At 32.2% G+C, this 22380-nt stretch overlaps 1 protein-coding gene across 1 annotated transcript in view; it reads left to right on the plus strand.

The window, feature by feature from the left end:
* Positions 1–21155, plus strand: part of LRRIQ1 (leucine rich repeats and IQ motif containing 1) — a 103621-nt gene extending 82466 nt beyond the window's left edge. The window contains exons 24-27 of the mRNA XM_069003904.1: positions 2213–2336; positions 3892–3952; positions 8768–8888; positions 21013–21155. Of these exons, the coding sequence (XP_068860005.1) occupies positions 2213–2336; positions 3892–3952; positions 8768–8888; positions 21013–21152 (446 nt within the window). The 3' untranslated portion in view covers positions 21153–21155. The remainder of the gene's footprint in view (positions 1–2212; positions 2337–3891; positions 3953–8767; positions 8889–21012) is intronic.
* Positions 21156–22380: the final 1225 nt, after the last annotated feature.

The following is a 22380-nucleotide window of genomic DNA, read 5'->3' on the forward strand; positions in this document are numbered from 1 at the left end:
ACTCAGACATGAACTTCTAATACTGGTTTATCCGCTATATTGATTTCCCATTTAAGTGAGAAAAAGATAAAAACACTTCAGTGAATGCATAAATAATACAAATCATTTTAATAGAAGTGTTTTTCCTTAGAAAGGTGATAACACTGGGCCAACATTTCTGTAAATACATATAAGAAAAAAACTAAATATGATTTCTTGGGAGATTATTCCTCATTGGAGAACATATGCAGAAGGCTTATTCTCCAGATTAATGCTCTTATGAAGTCACTCACAATGTGTCTTACTCTTGTTATAAATCAGCATCTGTCTTTGAATGAAGAGCTATAAGGTTACCACTGTGGTTGTGGACTTGGAATCAAAAAATTTTCAAAATGTAAAGGTTAGAAAACTGTACTCCTGAACCAGGAAGGCAATATCATAAATTTAGAAAAAAAGTAAGTAATTCCCACTTAAATATAGGACGTTGATGAAGAGTTTTATTATTAGTCTTTTAATATTTGGCACTGATTCAGTAATTCACTGCTTGACTTTTTTAGTCAGCCCGCACACCCTCATTTGAATAGATACAGTGATTGTCCACCCAAGATTTTCATTTTCTCTCATCCTAAGGAGGTAAATGAGAGTTCTTTACATCAACTAAGGAAAAATTCTTCTGCCTAAGTTCTAGTCTGTGAGTGACTAGCAAGACGTATATGACTTTATATTCTCCACCAGGACCTTGCCTTGAACACATTCAGCCTAAGGAATGGATCTCGATTGAATGGAGATTCCCTATACTAAGACAAATAAACAAAAGACATTTGTATTTCAGACAATGAAATAAGCACTATGCTACTTTCACATAGAGCTAAGCAATGAGCTCACTGCAAAGCCAGGTAAAATGCCAGTGAGGAGCTATATTTTGCAGCTTATGCAAAGTAAATTGCAAGTAAAAAATACTACAGGTAATGTACCAAACCTCTTAAAAGGTGAATTGGTGAATATCCTATAACTTCAGTTTATGTTTTCAAAACATGAATGAAAAATATGGCATTTCTGATATCTTTTTCCCTGCCCCCTGGCACCCCTTTGCAGTTACTGAAAGTTAAATCATCCATAATGAGCAAATGGACTTGATGTTAAGTGAGGTGACCTGTCATCTTTGCGAGCTCAAGTGTTCCTGCAGTTTACTAAAAAAACATCTAGTAGCTGCTGAATTCACGTATCAGTGAGGAAAGAAGGATCTTTGAAAGAAAAAAAAAAGGAATAATTAGCAAAAAGGATGATAACAGTGTTATCTGAAATGACATCAAAGAGAAAAACAAAAAACATTTGTGGCAAAAAAAAAAAAAATTCAAATGTCTCATAAAAGCCCTGAGTTGAAGGTGCTAAAAAGATATAACCTATAAAGTTGATGTATGAGGGTAAAAAATGAAAAATTTTTCTAATCCATGAATGTTGGCAGGCAACAATGATGCCTCCTCTGCATGCTCTTCCAATTCTGGCATCCTCTTCCTTATGCTTCTAACCATGTCTGATATTCAGCAGAATGGTCCAAAAACTGAAGGTTCTCTGGAATGATGCATTTTTTTTTCATAATGTCACCATTTTATTCTCTATCTTTAGATGCCTTTTGTGACCTAAAAGTAGGTAGTAATTTCTGAAAAATAATATCATAGATGCAATGGCTTTGGAATCCAAATCAGAAATTGCCATTAAAATGTCTTAAATGTCTTAATAGATCATATTAAAAGACAGATCAGAGTAACAAGATTGTCATGTGTCCACTATTGCATATAATGGTGATTTGGTTTTTTAACCTCATAGATTGCTAAGTAGAATAGTAAATATAAATGATTGTATATTTTCAATTATGTAAATAGAACAATAAGCAACATTCATGGCAGCCGTGACAAGCAATTTATGTGTAATATATACTTCTATATGAATTTCTTAATAAAGGATAGATTTATTTCCTAGTAAGATAAATTTATTCAGAAGGCCAATACTACATCCCAAAAGAGAAAACAAATCATCAAATTAAAACTGATTTAACATATTTCTTAAATAGATCTGGAGAAATTTTAAATAGTTGGACTCTTTGTATGAAAATGAAGTAATTGCCTTTTTTCTTTTCCAAAAAGCCATAGGTTCCAAGTTTATCTAGGAAATCTTAAAGAAAATGTATTTTAAAATAATGATGAAAGACAGGAGTATCTTTCTTCCTCCCCAGATAAAAAATTTTCTCAGCTGGATACTACGTTAGATGAGAAATTACAGAGAAAAGACTTCACATACCAATGTCTTCGTGCACAGCTTTTGGATTATGAAGCAGCCAGTTCCAGAAATATGAAGTGGTGAGGTCATCGCCTTTAAATTAGATTTTTTTTATTTTAAATTTGTCTTGTAAAGTGAAACCTAAGTTAATAGTTCTAAAACAAACATGACTTTGCAGCTAGCAGAGGGTTCAGCATATTTCCGGGTCCCAAATATGGCACCCTTTAGAATTGGCTTAGTAGTCATTGGTTAGATACTTCTTCCACATTGAAAATGAAGTTGTAAATGTTCAGAATCTCATCATAAACAACTACATAGTTTTACTTTAGCACTGCAATGATTTTTAGACTTTAAAGAGTGTAGAAAAAAGTGCTTATTCATCATATATGATATAATACTATGGTTTTATGTAATTAAATCAACTGTAACATTAGCTATATTGTAAGATTTGATTAAGGAAGTAAAAAATACATTTTTTTAACTAAATAGTGTTTATTTATATTTTGTCTTCAAAACATAAACCCAGCATCTACATCCTTGTACTACACTCTACTAAAATGTTGTAAACATGTCCCTTCTATATTCAGTTTTGGTTATTAAACAGGTAAAATGTCAATACAAGTAAGGGAAAGGTTCATGTTGTCTAAACTAACATGAAGACATAGAAAGTATATTTTGATCATAAATTCAATATAAGGCATTGGTATCTTAATGAAGTCATTAGTAGACACAATGCCAAGCACCTCTAATAAAACCAAACAAAGTGTCAGTAGGCAAGCAATGGGTTTAGTATATGAATTCTAGCATTATTTTCATTTAAAATGTATTTGATTTATAATTAAATGGGCTGCAAATTGTTCTGTCTTGTGCAGAAAAATATGCCACCTATCCAGGTTGTATCAATGTCTGTAGAATCTATATGAAAAACACATTCCTTAGGAAATATTTATCTGGCTTTGAAGAAATATTTATCTTTCAGTCATGATCCATAGTAGAGAAATACTCATAGTGTTTGCTTAAGATGTCTTCCTTGACTTTTAATTTGAATGAAAACACTGAAATGTAACATGTACTGATGTTTGAAAGTAAGAAGACACAGAAATTGATAAAATAATTTTCTTAAATATTATTGTGCTACCTCTGCAGGTGTATGCAATGCCCTACTATTTGTACTGACTTTTTTGAAGGTCATGAAACCAGTTTTTACTGTGCCAAAAGTCCAACTGATCTCCATTCTAACTTTATTGGTAGACAGTTTAGAACAGCTGATATATTTATTCAACTGAAAACAATTTTATTCTTACAAAAAGTAATATGAAAACTGTTTTTTCTACAATTTATGCCAACACATACAAAAGGCATGCTGGTTGTACATATTGACATTTATATTTTAACTTAATATTCTGTCATTTGAATAAACAATTGTTAATTATTTTTTTCATCTTAAGTACAAAAAATTTAATACTAAGTGCTCTTCTAATTTATCAGTTAATATTAATTTCTCTGATGCATCTTAATCGTGGAATTATTTTAGATAATTAACCAGGATTGTTTCCTGAAAAGATTCTGTGCAGGTATTTTAGTGAGCCCAGTACAGTGGGAGTTACTGAAATTTCTATTCTGCATTTTTCCCAGCTGTCGTTTTTTGCCTGAGTTAGATCCTGTGATATGTGACAATAGACAAGTACAACTTGTGGTAAGAACTTGTTTCTTCATCAGATTTTGCAGAACTGAGGTATTTCCAATCCATACCTGGTGTAAAAACAGGAGAATTTTTTTATTAATGTAATTCTGTAGTGTTATCTCTGTTGGGCAGTCAAATCATCCCCTGATGGAGATCAGGAGAAAATATTTTAGCACAAAACCCCATGTATGTACATAGGGTTCTAGCTTCATGATTTGACACTGAGTTTGTTTTTAAGAGATCAAACGCCACTGTGTGGTTTTTTGAAGCTTCTAAATCTGCATTTTCAAAAAAAATTGATAAAAATTAAATATGGTTCAATACCAACTACATTATTTACTGAAAACATGTATTCAATTGAACAACTTTCAATATTATCAAATTCTGTATATCACATACCTAAATCATTCTAATATGCCTTCAGTGTCATTTATTGAAATACAGTAAGTTGGAATTGTATATTTATATGGTGACATTATTGAAAACATTGCATGAAATCAGACTTATTCCTACAATTTTTTTTTATATTTTTTTACATCTTAAAATGCCCTCTCCTCTTTTCATTATTCACTCTTTGTGTAGCATTTTAAAAAAAATTGGATTTTCTGAAACTGGCAGTCATGTAAGTTGGCATGAGGGGAGATATGAGCAGTGTAACAATTTGAAGATTTACAAAATTAAAAGACTATGTCAGAGATACCCAAAAGTTCCTTTGATAGCAAGTAGTTGTGATGCCTACAGGCCAATATATGCTCACTCCATTTCTGTATATATAGACTTCACATTTTAATACCAAATTAGCAATATTTTTATTGATATAATGTTGTATGGTTTTTAAAAATGGGGCAAAAGTTTAGAAGCTATGCAGAATTAGTGTTTTATACTCATATATGTGATGTAATATATTGCATAAAAAGTATTTCCCAGTTAGATGATGTGTCACATGCCTCATTTTGTTCTCTGAGCAATCTTGCCCCTTTCTAACCTCTTTCTTCTTCAGCTTCACAACCTATGCAATTTGCATGTTTTTGAAATGATTCCATAAACTCTTGTAAAATTCACCTTTGAAAAAAATGCTTTTAAGCCTTAGATGTTACTATTACAGTTTTCTTTAAGACAGATTTTGTCAAATATTTTTCTCTGGCAGGTGTGTCCAATTCTTAGGTTCTTCTAAAATTCAACGGGCTGAAATCATGAACCAAATGACTGTTGTTGGGTTTGATTGCAGCAGCACCAATAGTTGTTTGTTAGGTCGAGTCTAAAACAGTAATTTATCTAATTTGAGCAAATCATAATTTAATAATGTTATCTAAATTACATATTATGTAATTATTGGTAAGCATATGTGCACATAGGTGGATTGTATGTATTTACACTAAGCAGTTCTGTCCACAAAATACTGCTGCAATCCCACAATAGAATTATGTGGTGTGCCCACATAACTGCAAAAGTTATGGAATTGTCACAGCCTGTGCCACATAATAACATAGCTGTTCCACATGAATGCAATACAGAGAAAAATGCAATAGATGGTTCAAAAAATAGAAAATGGAATAAAATATATCTCTAATGCAGAAAGCAGTACAATATAGGCAGTGAAATAATGATGTGGTTTGTACACACAGATGGCTGGAGAATTTTGGTTTTAAAATTTATATAGGTTCTCTTTTAAAGGTTGAAATGTGAACATACTCCTACTGCTTTTGCACAGTAGCTTACTTAAAAGCTATACAATCATGAAAAAAATCAAGTTAACAGCTGCAATCATTATCAAAAAATTCTTGTAAACTGAAAGAAAGTAGAATATATATTAAAAGAAAAGAGAGAGAGAGAGCAAGCATTAGAAGAGGAAAGCATTCATGGGCATTTCCAGTAATTTATTCCTATGTCGTATGCTCGACCATAAAGTTTTCTGATGTACTAGACAATCCCTGCTTTTTATGTGTTCCATAAGCTGCATTCTGAAAATACTGGATTCATAGTTTTCTAAATGATATTTGTGCACATTCCAGTAATTTAAGACTTTCTTTTTTGTGGATAAAAAATGGCATTTCAATGGTTGCACATAAACAATAAAGTCTCCTCGCTGGAGATTATTTCTTCTGTAGTAACCTGTAGTAAATCTAAGACCTTCTTATGTTAATCTATAAAAATCTTTGTGGATTTTTCTCACTAGTGAATACCATATAAGTGCTTAGGAAGGCATGCTGACTTACAGTTTAAACTATTTTAATATGATTTTGTGGAATAGCAAGTAGGATAGACTTCCTGATTCTTTTTGTATGAAGTTTAAGTTACCTACAGGATTAACCACTTCACTATTGATCAGTATCTCCAAATCATTTAGATGTAACTTGAATTCAAAAGCACCTTTTCTCTCTGAATAACATTGCAGAACGTCTTGATAATTTTGCCTAGAAATAGACAAATATACAGATGCAAAACTGTGTTCAAGGCAAAGATTCCTCCTGGTTGAAATTAGTTTCCAATTAATTAGTAAGAAGGGTTCGTGGTAATAAAACCAACGGCTTGAAGTATGAAGAGTTAACTATGGTGATCACTACAAATGGAAGTCCAGTACTACAGTCTGTGAAAAACTGTGCCATATCTTAAATTCCTCCAAATTTTGGTTCTAAATCATAAATGAAAAAGGGAAGGTTTTAATTATCTTCAGAGGACTTTCAGTCAGCTTCTTTGAAAAGCCAAAATTGAGTTTGCTCCAGTGATTAATATAACCTTAAGTATTACTCTGACTGTAACTGGGTAAAAACACTTATCTTTATTTAAAATAAAATAACAAATAATTTACATCAGAGATCAAGACAGCCCTAATGAAATCTAGCATATAACCCTGAATATTGCTGTCTACAAGATGATAAAGCCTTAGTTTCTATGATGGTAGGGATTGGATAATAATACAATAGAAAAGCTAGCTGTATAAAATTCTGTGGCCTCCTGGGTCTTTGGGAATTGGGACATTAAAAAACTTTTGCTGTGTGTTGAAGCAGGTTAGATAGAAATAAGAATGACCAGTTCTATTGGTTTGAATCTCTTTGAGTATCACAATCATTGCATTATGAATTAGTCTACTAATGAAAGACTAAAAGCTTTTGAAAATAGGAAGCTCTCATAAGCTTAAAGCAACTGTAAATATTAAGGCCAAAAAAATAGAAATATTTGACAGAGTAAAACAATTTTTTCAAAGTTTCTTCACACTGCTATGGAAGAGAAAATAAAGTACTGATGTTAACATCAATAATAAAGACTAGCTGTGCAAAGCAAAACTTTAAAATCCTCGTCATTAAACATAAGAAAAGTAATCATCAGAAAATAAGATATAAACTTTCTGTGTGGACACAAAGGGTATGCAATCACTAAGGAAGAGTGTAAAATCTCTGTATCTTTGGAGTTTTGGGTTTGAAAATGCATGGACTTTTTAATGAATTTTACATTAAACAGTGACTGAGTAAAGACAAGGAAATGAAACAGGTCTCCATTTCATCTGAGTTCTCTAAGTTAGACTGGACTACAAAGTCTGTCTGCATTGGTGCAGTGCTGCTTTTGGTACAGTGAGCTAGTTTGAACAGGAAGTCTGGAAATCATCTCCTCCAGAATGGCCTACAACTTCATAGTAACAGCACTTTCCTGAGAAAAAGGGAGCTGTGGGCTTTAGCCCCCTGAGGATGGAGTTGAGACCCAGTCTGTCAATACTTGGTTGAGCAATCTTGCTACTACAGTGTTAGACAAAAATTTAGTGACATTACCACTAGCAAAGTCTTTCCTTTTCTGTAGTTTGTTTGTTTTTATATTAAAAAACAAATACTCAGTTAGACACCTAGCTTCTGAAGGACACCTAGCTCTTCAGCCCAGAGAGAGGAAAGATGTCATCTACTTTTCTGGACGTCACTTTTGAAGGTCCAGAGACTAGAAAGGTATATCCTTATGTTCAGTACTTCCAGCCGACTGACTCTACGCTGGCGATTTTGTAGGCTGTTCATCAGCAGTGTCTGATTTTTCCCCATCATTGTTACCGGCCCTCAGTATCTTGTTAGAGGCTGCTTTTGGTGCTGAATAGATTTTCGTTATCTTCTTCAGTAAATGTGAAGTTGTTTCTGCAAAAATAACAAATCTGCAATTTACAGTGGGTGGTATCTTCCAGGTCTGTTTTTAAACTTTGCCCTATATTTTCCCAAAGCAGCATTGCTAAAATGAAATATGATTTTCATTTTTATTTTGTCATATGTGTGTGCAGCTAACATGCCTTATGCCAAAGCATACCACCACTGCACGTTAGAAGTTTATAATTAATATAATACCATTGCCTAAAGTATAATTAAAATGCTGTCTGATGGTTATGGTTAATTAGCAAAAACTTAAAAGATTAAATTACTCACTGGGCCCATGACTGATTGAAGTGATACGTGTCCTGGATAAAGCATAAATATTGCAGGAAATAATCCAATATGACATCTCTGACATTCAACTATAACTTAAATTATAGACTGGTCAGTAAATGATCTTAAGCTGTTTAAGGTTTCATCAGCCCTCTGCAAGATTGATTTTCTTCAAAATTACTGTACTAAAATGTTTTCTTTTGTTGTTGCATTGACTCAGATCACAAACCACAATTTTAAGATCGGCTCTTATTTACAAAAATGCTTTGACATAGTGCATTTGTTCAGCCTAGGCAACAAAAAAGGATTGTGGTATCATTTTGAAGAAGGTTGTTTGACAGACCTGTTTGTTTATTTGGAGTAATGTGAGCTACATTCAGAAAATGTTATATTTTGTTTCATGATTGTGTACATTCTCTCCCACTGCTTCCAGGCAAGCCATGTAAGTAGAGAAGACATGGATTTAGACCTTGTTTCCATGGCCAGTGGAAGTGCTTTGACTGAGAACAGAGAAAAAAATAAGCCGCCACACAGACACTCAGCAAGATCCTCAAGTAAGTTATAGATCTTTTCAATATCAATGTTAAAGATCACTTTAAAATGTTAGGTAGAACTGAGCATGCTTGGAATCCTTAATAACACATGCTGCTTATCTTTCTGTTTATTTGTATCATACATTTACTACAGTTTTGTTTAAAAACTTTAATATCAATAGACTTTCCTCCAATGATTTTAGTGGGAAGTTCCCTGTCATGTATTGTAGGTCTTCTCGTGTCTGAGTCCTGAGAAGATTTTCTTTTCCCTAAAGTATGAAAAAGGTTGTTTTTTTTTAATATTCCTCTTTTTTTTTTTTTCTAATAGAGCTTTGAAAAATGCATGTTTTGTTACCTGAACACCAGAACACATATCACAAACCAAGGCACAGATTTCTGTCATGTTGATTACCAGTTATGTTGTAGTATATGATCCCACTGAACTCACTATAGCTCAGTATTAGAGGATCCTTTTAAAGGCTTATATTTTTACCACTCTAATACAATAGAAGGTAACAAAAGAATCTATATATAGAAAAAATGAAAAAATAATTCTTGAATGTCATAAAAGTATAGAATTTTAAGTTTCCTGTCTTATATTGTGTGATGTAACTGAAGAAATGTTAATATATTTCTGATAATATGACATGCTATATTTTTCTACTTGTGTACAATGTCTTTCAAATAAATAAAAACTATAAACCCACAAGAAACACATTACAGATAATATAAACTGTAGCATATAACTTTGGCAAAATTATCAAAATTCCTAAGTAGTGAAGTTTCTTGAAATGTTTTCAAAATAGAAATTAGGTATTTCATATAATTTATATATATAAATTGCTGGATTTACTTTTTGATTATGTTTCCATATATGCTGAATTTTTATTTTCAGTGAAAAATAAATTAAAATTCAAGAAAAACATGTAAAATACTTGAAATCTCTATTTTTCTGACGTACTTTGTAGAGGCTGTAGAATAAAGATTTATTTACATTAGTTCACCACAAGCAAAGGATAATAGTGACTCAATATGTTTGTGCTTATTCATTTCATTTACAATCTTAAAATTAGATTAGATAAAATTTATCATCATAGTCTAAGTTAATTGCATCAATGGAGAAAGAATATAATTCTGTCTTTGTGCCTGCTATCTTAGAAAAGAATGAATTGTGCCCTTAGTTTTCTTGTTCCTCTCCATTGGTTAGTGATGAAGCCACACAATTTAAATTAGATGAGAGTTCTACCTGCTAAGATCCTGAATTTAGGCGAGATGGCTCTAAACTGATATCAATGGCAAAATTATTGTTATTCATATATCCAGAATTGAATGGGTGCATATCTTGAATAATTGAGTTAAATAGTATACACTGCATTCATATTAGTGTGCAACCACTGTTTAGACTGTAACCTATACTGTAACTCCATCCAAAAATAAATTAAAGTGAATTGTTTCAGCATGTAGAACTTGCCTGTGTGGATCTTGGGAAAAAGATCTTTCTCTGGAAGATAAAAGTGTCATTGCATTATACTTTCAGTCAGGAGAAATTAGGAGAGGAGCAGGAAAGAACAATCAACTGGCAGAGTCATAAATGTGGAGGGGAAGGGGTGGAGAGAGAGAGAGAGTTTACAATGTCTGGTAATATATGTATACTTTCATAAAATACACATCTAATACACCATGCCTATGTATTCATTCTCCTTTCAGTAGTCCAGGAACTAAAGAAAAAAAGTCCAGGTCTTACATCTTTTTACATGTTTCTGCATATGCGTCTATATAAATTTTATCATAATTGATTTAAGAAATTAAACAGTGGTGATACATTCAATTGTATCACTTATGAGATATAAAACCAGACATTACTGTCAGCTTTGTACATTTCATATGCAGTATAGAAACATATTTATTACATTAGTTCTGTTTGCCAAAGACTGTTGCTTTTCAATGATCAAAATTAAATTATTAGCCCCATGGTATCCTTAATCTGAAAACATTATAAATTTGCCTTTACTGAGAATGTATTTGTTATAAAATGCTTTCCTGTTGTATAGTCTCTCTTGGTTTTGCCTTCTGAAATATTAAATGAAGATGCCTAGGAACTGTTTCAGTGATTTAGTAGTTGTATTACAGATTATTATAAAGATGCTGTGGCTTTAGAGGGGCTGTCATTTCAATAAATTATTAAATCAAGCTCTTGTACCATTTTTTCAGGAGATTTCAGCCTCAATGGTTTGACAATCTTTAATTAGTAAAATGTTACTAAGTTCACTTTCCAACATCCATAGTTTTGGTTGTTGCTCAGAATTCAATTATTGTTAGGAATCAAGAGCTGTTATTTGGGAGTGTCATACATGTTCCTTATTTATAACTTGTAATTTAGAAATTATATCAATAAATTGTTGAGATCTTACAGGCTGAAAAGTAAAGTCTAGAAATGAAAGATAATGGATTCTTAAGTATAATTACTAAAAAAAAATCCCTCTCAAATTTATGTGATACTGAAATAAAATACCTTTTATATATAGTACAGGGAAATGTATGAATGATCATGTCTTTGTTAAGACAAAACTTCCAACACTTTGAAGTTATTATCCTTTAATTCACAGGGGATTTTAGAAAGACTAAATCAAGATTTTAAGAAATATTTTTGGGAACTTCCCAACTTTTATGTTCTTTCTATAGATCTTTTTTTCCAAAGGCAGGTTCTTTGAATTCTGAATAAAACAATGTCAAGGTTTTTATAAGCCAAATTTACTATTTTTTCTGAAAAATTTGGATGGGATACATTAATCCTAAACTAACTTAATTCTGTTCCTTGACAAAGCAAAATCAATTAAGTAATAAAAGAAATGCTTTTAGCATAGTATATCTTAGTTTAAGGAAAGCATTTGTTTACTTTAAAGTATTTGATTTGCTTCCCTGTTACATGTTCAAAGGGAAATATAATTGTTCATTAAATTGACCCAATATTAAAAGAATAAAGCTTAAATAAATGTATAACCTAAAGAAAGAGTAGCCGTTGTTCAGTTGGACTAAATAGTTATCCATCTAATTTAGGACTTTGTTTCTGTTAATGGCCCGTATGTTATGATCTAAGAACATATTTGTATTATGTTCTAGAAAGAATATTATATTCCTTCTAGAAATCATAGTTATTGCTTTATGCTCCCTAGTAACTATTTTTCTATTTTTTCTTTTCTATTTCTTGAGGTAATTTTTTGGATGGGGCTGGTTGGGGGGGGGGGGTTGTCCATTCTTATCTGACCATTCTTTATGATTTTTATAACTCCATAAACATTGGTGTGAATTTCTGGTTGTATTTTTTGTTTCATCACTTTCCTGAGCATTGGTACTATAGTCAACATTAAGTTGTAAGATGGGCACAGAAATATTTTGCAAGAATTAGAAGTTAACCATTTCTCATACCTAGCTAGACAGTATAGTTTTTTTATATCCTCATATCCAATTTGTGAGTAGGCTGTGACAATCAACTACCTTCTCTCCTCCTAATATGTTTCTGGCCAACCAATATTGGTGCTTTAGATGAGTCTCCTACATATTTACATTGTCTAACTGGCATCACAATTTTGTGGTTTTCTTTTCTCTGCAAATTTAAGCTTAATTTTCATTATATTTGCCTTGGGAACTGCGATCTTCTGACCAGAATTTGAAAGTGAAATACAATGGGATCTGTGCCTTTGTTTTTAAAATACTGCCCAGAATTCTTAATTCTTCTCCTCCCTGAATTCTAGCTTTTCAGGGAGCCTCTGATAGCAGTAAAATAGTGCTTTCCAGGAAAAAAAGAATAATTAGGACCTGAACCTTAGTTCAAAAATAGACCCATGTATATCTCCACTGAAAAACATTTATCGGTTCTATTTCTCAATTCAAACTTTACTACCGTGTTAGTCAGTGAAATTAAATTAATGCAGTTTAATTATGACTTTCTTACAGTGAAAAGTCTTCCAACTCAGAACAAAAAACAAAGAAACTTTTATTTCACTTTCTTTTTGAATCTTATTCAATTCTTTTTGCTCTTGACAGAGCCCCCAGCTTGATTATTTTTGCATCCCTTGTTTCATGATGAGAGTTGTTAGAAACTCTTCAACTTTTTTATGAGCAGTGTATGGTACAGCTTCACTTTAAAAAATTCCTGCTTTCCTGTTCCTTTCTTCTCAGTGTCACTACTGTCTATATATTCTAGTTCAAGGACTGCTGTCTTTCATTTAGGATTTTTAAACTCTGTGTAGTAAGCATCTCATTTTTAAGCTCTCTATGAATTTACTCATATTTTACCAAGGGGTTTCTTGTGCATATATCTTTCCTTCTCTCTTTTTTTCTTTTTTTTTCTTTTTTGTGGGGATACATACATATTTTTCTATGTATTAACTATCAAACAACATATACCTAATCTTTTTGAATAGACTACAGAATGACATTTTACAAGATACTGCTTAATTCACTTTGAGATTGCATATTAAAAAATTACCTAAATGCAGATTTTAAAAGGCATGTAGAACTTGCTTTCATTGAATTTAACAGGCTAGGGAGAAAAAATGATACATGATCTCATGTAATTTCATCATCCATGTTTTCAATTATGAAAATAATTCCAGAACAGATACACAAAGACATTTTCTAAATTTTAAGTGCTTAATTTTACAGCTGGATAGTGTATAGTCTTCTACTCAGGTTTGGAAGTTCTTCAGTGTGGTTTTTTGGAGAAACCAGATTTTTAAAAAAAAAAAAAAAAAAAGAAGAGAGAGAGAAAAATCCATTTCAAGACATTGGCTTGTAGTTCACTTAGATATCCGCTTAGACACATGGAAACATTAGACCATCCACAAGGATTTCTGGCTTATGATTTGAGTCAATAATAACAATTTTATGTTTCTGTTGCTGTGGGATGTTTGTTAAGTCGCTTCAAAAATATTTCTCAAGTCAGTGCACTGAAAAGTCCAGTTAATTTATGTTGAGCGATTTCAGATTGTTGCACTGGATGGTAAAGATGTGTCTATGAGATCTTCTTTGCCAAGGCACTCTCTTTTGTTATTTTTTTCCTTCTAATTTGTCTCTTTTTCGTTGCTGTTTTTTCCATACCTGTGTTCTGTAATCCTTTCTTTTACTATTAACAATTCTTGTTTCTGTCCTCTAACTTATTGCAGCATAAGCTTCCTCTCTAATCCACTCTTCCTTCCCACATAAGCCATCAAGTCTTCTGTTTGTTTCTACAGATCCCAGTCTGATTACCTTTTTCTTCTCACTTTCTGTTTCTTTTTGAATCCAGCTTATTCTGACAGTATTTCTCAGATTCATCATCTTCTAGTTTAGACTTCCTCCAAATTTGGCCTGTTTTAGTGTACTGTTTAGGCAGATCTTGAGTCCAGTCTCATAATGTACTTACTCTTTGTGTTCTTTCTTATCATTACCTGTATTTTCACTTCTTTTAATTCTGTACATTCTGAGAGTTAGGAACCATATAGTGCCCATAATCCATCTTCTTTATTCTTACTCAGTTCCCCTTTGCCAATTACAATTTTCTTCTTCCTCATGTTTTTCTCTCTGCTCTGTGTCAGTCTCTTTGTCAAGTCATTCTAGTCTCTTGTTCCAGCTGTGCCAGGACATTGTTTACCAAGTTAGCTTTAGTTTCTCTCACCTTGATTCCAAGTCAGTCTCATTCCTCTCTTGGATTTTAGTTCCAGCCCTTTGCCTCTTCTCTCAGTCTTCTTCCTGTAGGAGTTTTGATTCTTACCCTCTTTGTGGTTTCTGTAGCTATTGTTCATTCACAGACATGAAATGAGCAGGCTTTTAAGTTCCCTGAGTTAGCATGATCTTCCACATTATCTTTTGGAGTTGTCTTGCTTAGCTCCATGTAATATCATGGTTAATCATGTTTCCATACTGACTAGCATTTTAGTGAATACAGCCCAAAAGATCAAGAACTCCTTCTCTGATCATGGAAAAACTTCAATTCGTATATACTTGATCCAAATTTGGACATATCCTAAAAGGAAGGCTTTGTTATTTGGTAGATTTTAGGTCTCCTCTGCAAAGGGAAACATAAATATTTTACATATTTTCTTAAAAGTGACCTAACCTTTTGGAAAATTTCAGGCAGACACTCAATTTCATCCTAAACAGTCAGAATTGGGGAAATAGATAAGGAGCTGAAACACAAAATAAATATTGAGCTGTAATAACCAGTGGTGCTGAAAGTCTTGTTTGTAGTTAGAAAAGAGTTGTGTTTTACAGGAATGTATTTGGAACACTATGTTTATTATGTTTATTTTAACTGTGTGGAATGGCAATTAATAAATATTTATAATATATTCTTGTAAATTGTTCTCTCTCAACTCCATGTGACTCAGTCACATTTTAGAGTTCAGATTATTCAAGTATGTAATTGTCAGCATGATCTAGTTAGAAGAGCATCAATGTTTGGTAAACAAAGGAATTTAAGTTCATCATTTCTATAAAATTTTAGAACTAGTCTTTACTCCTACCAACATGAAGTCAAGCAGATTTACAAACAAGATTCACCATTTACTTACAAAGAAAAAATATTAATCATGAGTATATTCTTTTTTCAAATCTCCATAGAAAAAGGAGATATATCTTTACATATCATGTGGGATTTCATACAAATTGCTCCCCAGAATTTTCAATGTTATTTAAATATAATTTTGAAATTTAAAAATATAATGTAAAATTGCAACACAATAAATATTTTTTATGCAAACAATGCAACTAAAAAAAAAGAATACAACTTCATTATAACCATAAGTAACATTAGTAAAAGGTTAATTTTTTCTGATATGGTAGCATTTACCTTTTTCACAGACCTGCTGAACCTACCTTCTTTCCAGAGCTTAAATTGATGTAAATGCTTTGCTGCTAAAGATTCATTCTGGTCACTTTCATTAAAATGCTGAGGTTTTCTTCTCCATGCCTTCTTATGCTGTACTTGTTTTTAAGTAATACAATATGGTAAGGACTTTGAAATAAATTATATCTCCAGACACACAATGTTAGGTGGATCGATAAATGTCCTATGATGTCTACTATGCATCATAAAATTTCTATCATTACCTTTTTAACAAAGCTTTTCTTCTTGGACACCAAGAATTTCATTCAAAGCATTTTGCATATTGCATTACTTATCAAAACAGAGGATATGTAAAGCTTGACATTTGTTAAAAGATCCAGACTTTAACAAAAAAAAGACCAGAACAAATCAATAGCAGAAAACAGATTAAACAACCAAAAAGCGACTGCTGAGAAATAGAAGCATGTGACATTACCCAAAGACAAGCTTTCAGCACATACTCAAATGAAATAGTTTTTTGATATATATAGGCATCTGAAAGTCTCTCAGACCATACTGGAGCTTCATGTAGTAAATTGTTGCAAGTAAATAACTGTTAGAGCCTGTCTTCCAATTGCTTTTCTTGGCTAAGATTTATTCCCACATCAGTGGGTATTAGAATAACCATGTACCATGTTAAATTATACTTAATATACTTGCCAGGTTCTATTTAATTCTAGTACAAGTAATGGTAAGAATAATAATAATAATAGTTGTTGTCAAAAATATCAGTACTGTATATAGTATACCAAATGGAATTGTTCTAATTCATGTTTAATAAACATATTAGTTTGTCTAATTTCTATTTAGTAAAGATACTAAAGACAGTATCTTGAAACAGTGTGAATCTTTCTGTTGTTGCCTTTGGGCAAGGCCCACTACAAATACACTTAAGGAACGTAACATGAAATAAAAGTATTGTGATTATGCTTACAATTATTCATAAATCACAAATGCACATGGGCATACCTATGTGTGTATGTATGCATATTAATGCAATATATGCCTTACAGATCTCTTTATCTTTATAGCAAAATATGACTGTAAATTTCACCTTTATTTTACCAGTCAAGAAATAATGATAGTAGTAATTTGATTCACTCATATGCTAGCATGTGAACCATGCATTTGCAGGACACATTGCAGTTTAGGGGAAAATGGATATATTGCAAATCCAAGCTTGCTGTAAAAACTGTCCACATCATTAGTAATGCTGTAAGAGAAATATATAAAAAACTCAAAACAACAAATAAAAGTGAAACAAATTTATTAAGGATTTACCTGCCTATTCATTTTGGTGTGTTTTGGGGATTTGGAAAGTTGAGTTTGTGTTCTGGTTTGCTGCTTTTTTTTTTTTTTTTTTTTTTTGAAAAACAAGATTGTGTTTTTAACACTTCTAGGTTCAATCTGTTAATTCAGAGTGCCATTGTCTTCCCTTACCAGACTCTCTTGTCTTCTCTCATCCTCTTGATCTTGACCAAATTCTTACCATTTCCTAGTGGAGGTGTCTTTATTAAATATTTCTGAAGGAAAAAAATGCCTGTTTGAAAATCAGAATCAGGAAGTCTGTTATAAACACAGGTATTGACAATCAAGTCACTGATTTTTTTTGTAGTTTACATGCAATTTTTTTACTTCTTGGAAGATTCTACCTAGTTGCTCACTTTACACTTAAGTGCAAAGCTGCTCTTGAGCACGTGTGCAATACTCATATCTAGATTTTCACTGGTGTACCAAAAGACATGAAGTAAAAGTAAGCCTAGTAATTTGTGGGCATATGTATGATCAATCAGGTAAGTCCTGTATTTGCAATGCATTCCATTCATTATTGGAGTATCATTATTGGATTAGATATTAGGAAAATTTTTTTCACTGAAGAGGTGGTCAAGCATTAGAACAGAGTGACCAGAGAAGTGGGGGAATCACCATCCCTGAAAATGTTCAAAAAACTTGTGGATGTGGTACTTAGAGACAAGGTTTAGTGGTGGACTTGGCGGTGCTGCCAGTGGTTGTACTCCATGATCTTAGAGGTCCTTTCCAACCTTTGTGAATCTATGATACTATTAGTAAGTTTTAATCTTTCTGTTTGGTCTTGCATTAAACTCTAGGAGAAAGAACTGCAGCAAAACCCTTTTTCATATTTGACTAATACCTTCATTATTAATGAGGTTTCTTTGTTTTATGACACAATTTTTCAATCATAAATAATATTTAAGCCACTAGCAGTTACAATAGGCACTAGTGTAACATCTGAGAAATAGCAATGATGTGAATAGGAGCAAGCAAACGGCACTATGCTGGTATGACTTATCTGTGCTTAAGAATTCTTCTTCAGGGAATAAGTTGTTGGTTCTCCATACCAGCTCTGTCTTTCATCACTCCAATTAGACTTATAACTGGAACAGCAGCATTGATAATAATACCCATCTCTTAGTACTATTTAGTAGATATCAAAAGTGCTTTATCAGAAGTGCACACATGATTATGCCCATTTCAGCGATGGAAAGAGGGGAAATACAAAATGAATTATTTACAGTGATTTACAACAAACCCCTCTGTAGATATTTCATTCCAAATTAGTTGATCATTCTCTGCAATGGCTTTATTTTCTTTTGCTGAAAGTGCTGAGAACTGTGTAAAGGATGGAAAGAAAGAATACAGAGTTAGTCTATGCTTCAATTCAGTTTGTCTAGGTCACAATTGTATAATACAGTTTAAAGCAGACACTATGAAGTGTAAATGAAGAGACCAGATAAAGAAAAAGAGACTCATGACTGTTGGACTTTGGGAGAGCCTCTGATTTGTTAAACCTGCATTCAAGAGAGCAGAGAATCTACACCTTTAGAGTATCTGGGATTTTGTGAAAATACCTTCAGGCTGATGAAGTTATCCTGCCCTACTGCTGAGGGTCTGCAAATCCTGAGCAATGATTCTCACAGACATCTAAAATGTTGTTTTGTCAGAGAGCCTATATGCACTTCAGATTAATATTTTATTATATTTCTTGACTGTTCTACCCTCTGAACAATGTGTAAATCAGTTTAAAAATAAAAAACCAAATTTGTGAACTTTTGTCTCTGTTTAGACAAGCAGAATTCATGCTATGTTAGATGCAGCTGTTATTCTGCCAAAATAAAAGGATGTATTAGCAATTTATGGACACTTTTCACAAGTTTCTTGCAGCAAATTATAGCAGGTCTTTGGGGATTTTTTAATGGAACAAATAATATGCATTTCATACTCATGTAAGGACAATATATGCCTTCCAATGCATTGCATATAGTTGCAAATGGAGAGCCAATAACCCTGTATGTACAGATTTCTGAAATCCATCATGAAAATACTATTTAGCAGTGCACACAGATTTGTAAACAAGTGAGGCTGTTAGTCCAGAAATAATCCAGATCGGGCAGTTAGGATGAGGTTGATTGACTGTCTTGCTGTATTGATTTTATCACTACTAGACTAGTTTTCAAATTCATTTTTGATAGGCTCTTTCTAGCATTTGTTTATATTCTGTTTTAAAAATAATGTAATTAAATGCATTTTTTGTCAAAATATACAAAAAAAAAAATAGCTGGTATGTCTTGTTTACCTATATTATTGATACCATGTTGAGGATGAGTGCATGGGAAAAGAATAAGTTAGCCTGATTTTGTTTTCTACTTCAAATATACATTGACTATTTCCTTTTTTGTTTTTATTTTAACAAAGAACATATTCCAGTCTTAATTATTTTTGTTGTTTAACAATGTTTTCAGTTTCAGAAAATATTTCTTTAAATTAAAGGCATGCAATTTAACAAATATTATTACCATGTTAGATTTATTTTGAAGTTTCACTAATTAACCACTTAATTTACTTATTTGAGGGTTTTAGCCTTCAGTGAATATGTTATGGTTCCCAGTCAAAATAATTAATGGAAAGTTTACTGCTTGATTAAATATTTTCTTTGCTCTTTAACAAAAGTCTTTCTGTACTAGAGAGATCTGCTACCACTTGAGGTGTTAAATAAAATAATCCAAAGACAAGGAAACTGGGAATGGTGTAAAGACAAAATACCAGGATTTTAAATCTTTAGGACGTACATCTAGAGTAAAATATGTATTTTAAGAAAAAAACAATTGGCTACATCTGTAGAGCCATAAGAAGATGAATGGAGATAATGTTAAAAATACTTGAAAGCTCTTGACTGCCAAAAGAGAGAACTATTTAGTAAGATACATTTGCAATAATTTAAGAATTCATAAGAAAGGGAACTGTGGGTGGGGAAAACCCCCTGACATTTAGATCTAGCAGGTTGCATAAAAGCATCCATGAGAAAACTAAGAAACTCTTACTCTTTGGTACATAGAATGATATTCAGTCATATGATTTAAACTTTGTTCTACTTTTTTGGTACTATGTATTGCAAGAAATTTAATTTTTCTGTTGAGAAGTACTAAAAATTTAAAATATCAAAAATACTGAAACTATGTAGGTAATAATATTTTCCTTTGGTAAGTGGTAAAAAGTTGTTCATAAAATAGGTATTTGATAAGCTGGCATGTTAATTTTTTATATATATATACACAAACACACACAAACTGCTGTAATGTGAGCATCATATCATTCTCTTGCAAAGTTTGGATTGTCTTCAACAGATGTTTTCTTTCTTAGAGATGCCAAAGAAAGATATTTCCAGGTGTAAAGTGTTCATTTTTGTTAAATGAATATCATACCTTTGGTCATGCCTACTGGTTATTTTATTTAAATAATCATCTTAAGAGTTTTGTAGAAACTATTGTCTAAGTTGTTCAAGCATCTGTATGCATGACAATGAAAGTGATTGTTTCACATGTTCCTAAATTTTTGTGTGGCACCATCCAGCATCTAAGTTAAAGTATTCCTGAGCTTTGAACAAAAGAACACTCTCTTTTATTTGATCTAATATAGTAAAACAATTAATCCACTTGAAGGGTGAGTTTCTGTGTCAAAAGCATTGAGTATTTCCATAGGTATTTAGCTTCAAAATGGACAGATAATGGCACTTTTAAAAATATGACAATTTTGTTGAGTAATTTTACTATCTTTTTGGATAAGGAGGTTTTTATTTTTGAAAATACTACCTTGTGAAAATACTTGTATTACTTTTAAAAGGTGAGCAATACATAACTATAAAAATTGTGTGCTGTCAAATTAGATATAAAAATATTAGTGTCTTGAAAATAATATGGTACAGTGAAATTTAGGGAGTTTTGGTTGGTTGGTTTTTAATTTCACGTCTGTTTTGTTGTTTAGAAAAGAATATTTCTACTCCAGAAAAATCATATTTGCGTCCATCTCATAAAGAACGGATATCATTTCGAGACCATCCAGTGCAGCTAAGTGGAGGATGGGGAGCAGGCAAAAAAAGGCAAAAGCTTAAAAATATTAGCTGAATATTGGAGATAACTTAACTAGTTGATTTAATCAAATATGGAGAGCGTATGGAGAGCTGTTTCTTCTCAAGCCTCTGAATATCAATTGTTGGATTTTCATTTATTACCAATAAACCGGTTTCAGTTAACTACTTTTGACTTATTTTATTATACATGGTTACAGTGGTTTGGGTTTGATGGGATTTTTTGGTCAAAGTATTTTATACCTGTCAGTAAGTTATCATAGTTTGTGTTTTCAATTGCTTATATGTTCATGTGGTATAGAATGCAGAACTGATTAACTCTACAAGGTTTGTTGCACAGTGACTAAGTTTAGGCTTGCTTGTAAGAACTGGATGGGAACTCCAAATGTAATAAGGGTTCATGTTCATGTGATGTATGTCACATATTGAAACACTGAATTCTCATTTTCTCACAAAATAAAATACATGCTTGCAAACTGTGTTGTGAGCTATAACAGCCAGCAATGCCATTCTTAAAGTCTGTTAGAATATTTGACTGAACGAGTATACAAATGATAGGCATGCACTTTTCCTTTTTTAGGAGTATGAGTAGTCCTCTAGATTGTCATAATATGATAAAGCAATCTGTTATAGTTTTATACTTTCAAATACTTCTGTTTCCTAGAGAATTAAAAAAAAAAATAAATAAGGTTGCCATTTTGTTCTGGGATGATGTAAAATTAGATCTACATGTCACTGTTAACCCAACAATTTTTTCGCATAGACTCCTTCAGACCCATGTGTAAATGTTCTGTGGTGCAAGGAAATCTAAAGAAAGAGATGAAATACTATTTCAGCTGTTCATGGGTATCTAACTCATTACTTCTAGTCAATGCTTTGTCCATCAGCATTCAGGACAGAATATGTTCCTTGATTTCAAAGATTAACATTATTTTAATGTTTTCCACTTTGAGGGTATAAGTTGCTAATTGGATCTAAAAAAGGCTGTCTTTGGTATTTCCTTGTCTGTTTTCATAAGCCTCAACCCCCTGTAGACAGAGAAAGAGGTGGAGAGGGTAATGGGGCTTGAAACTTCAGTCAGTAAAGAACACAAATTATTGTATTGTGGCTGTTTTAAAAATGTACTTAAGTTAACATGTGATGTTATTCTGTAAAGTGCTTTTAATGCTAACATACACATGGAGCTATGGATTAAAAGCATTTATCTCCACTTCTGTGAATACTCGCATTCATTTTCAGCTAAAAAGATGGCTGATCTCATGGAA

Source organism: Aphelocoma coerulescens, chromosome 1A (genome assembly GCF_041296385.1).
Source record: "Aphelocoma coerulescens isolate FSJ_1873_10779 chromosome 1A, UR_Acoe_1.0, whole genome shotgun sequence".
NCBI classification, from domain to species: Eukaryota; Metazoa; Chordata; class Aves; order Passeriformes; family Corvidae; genus Aphelocoma; species Aphelocoma coerulescens.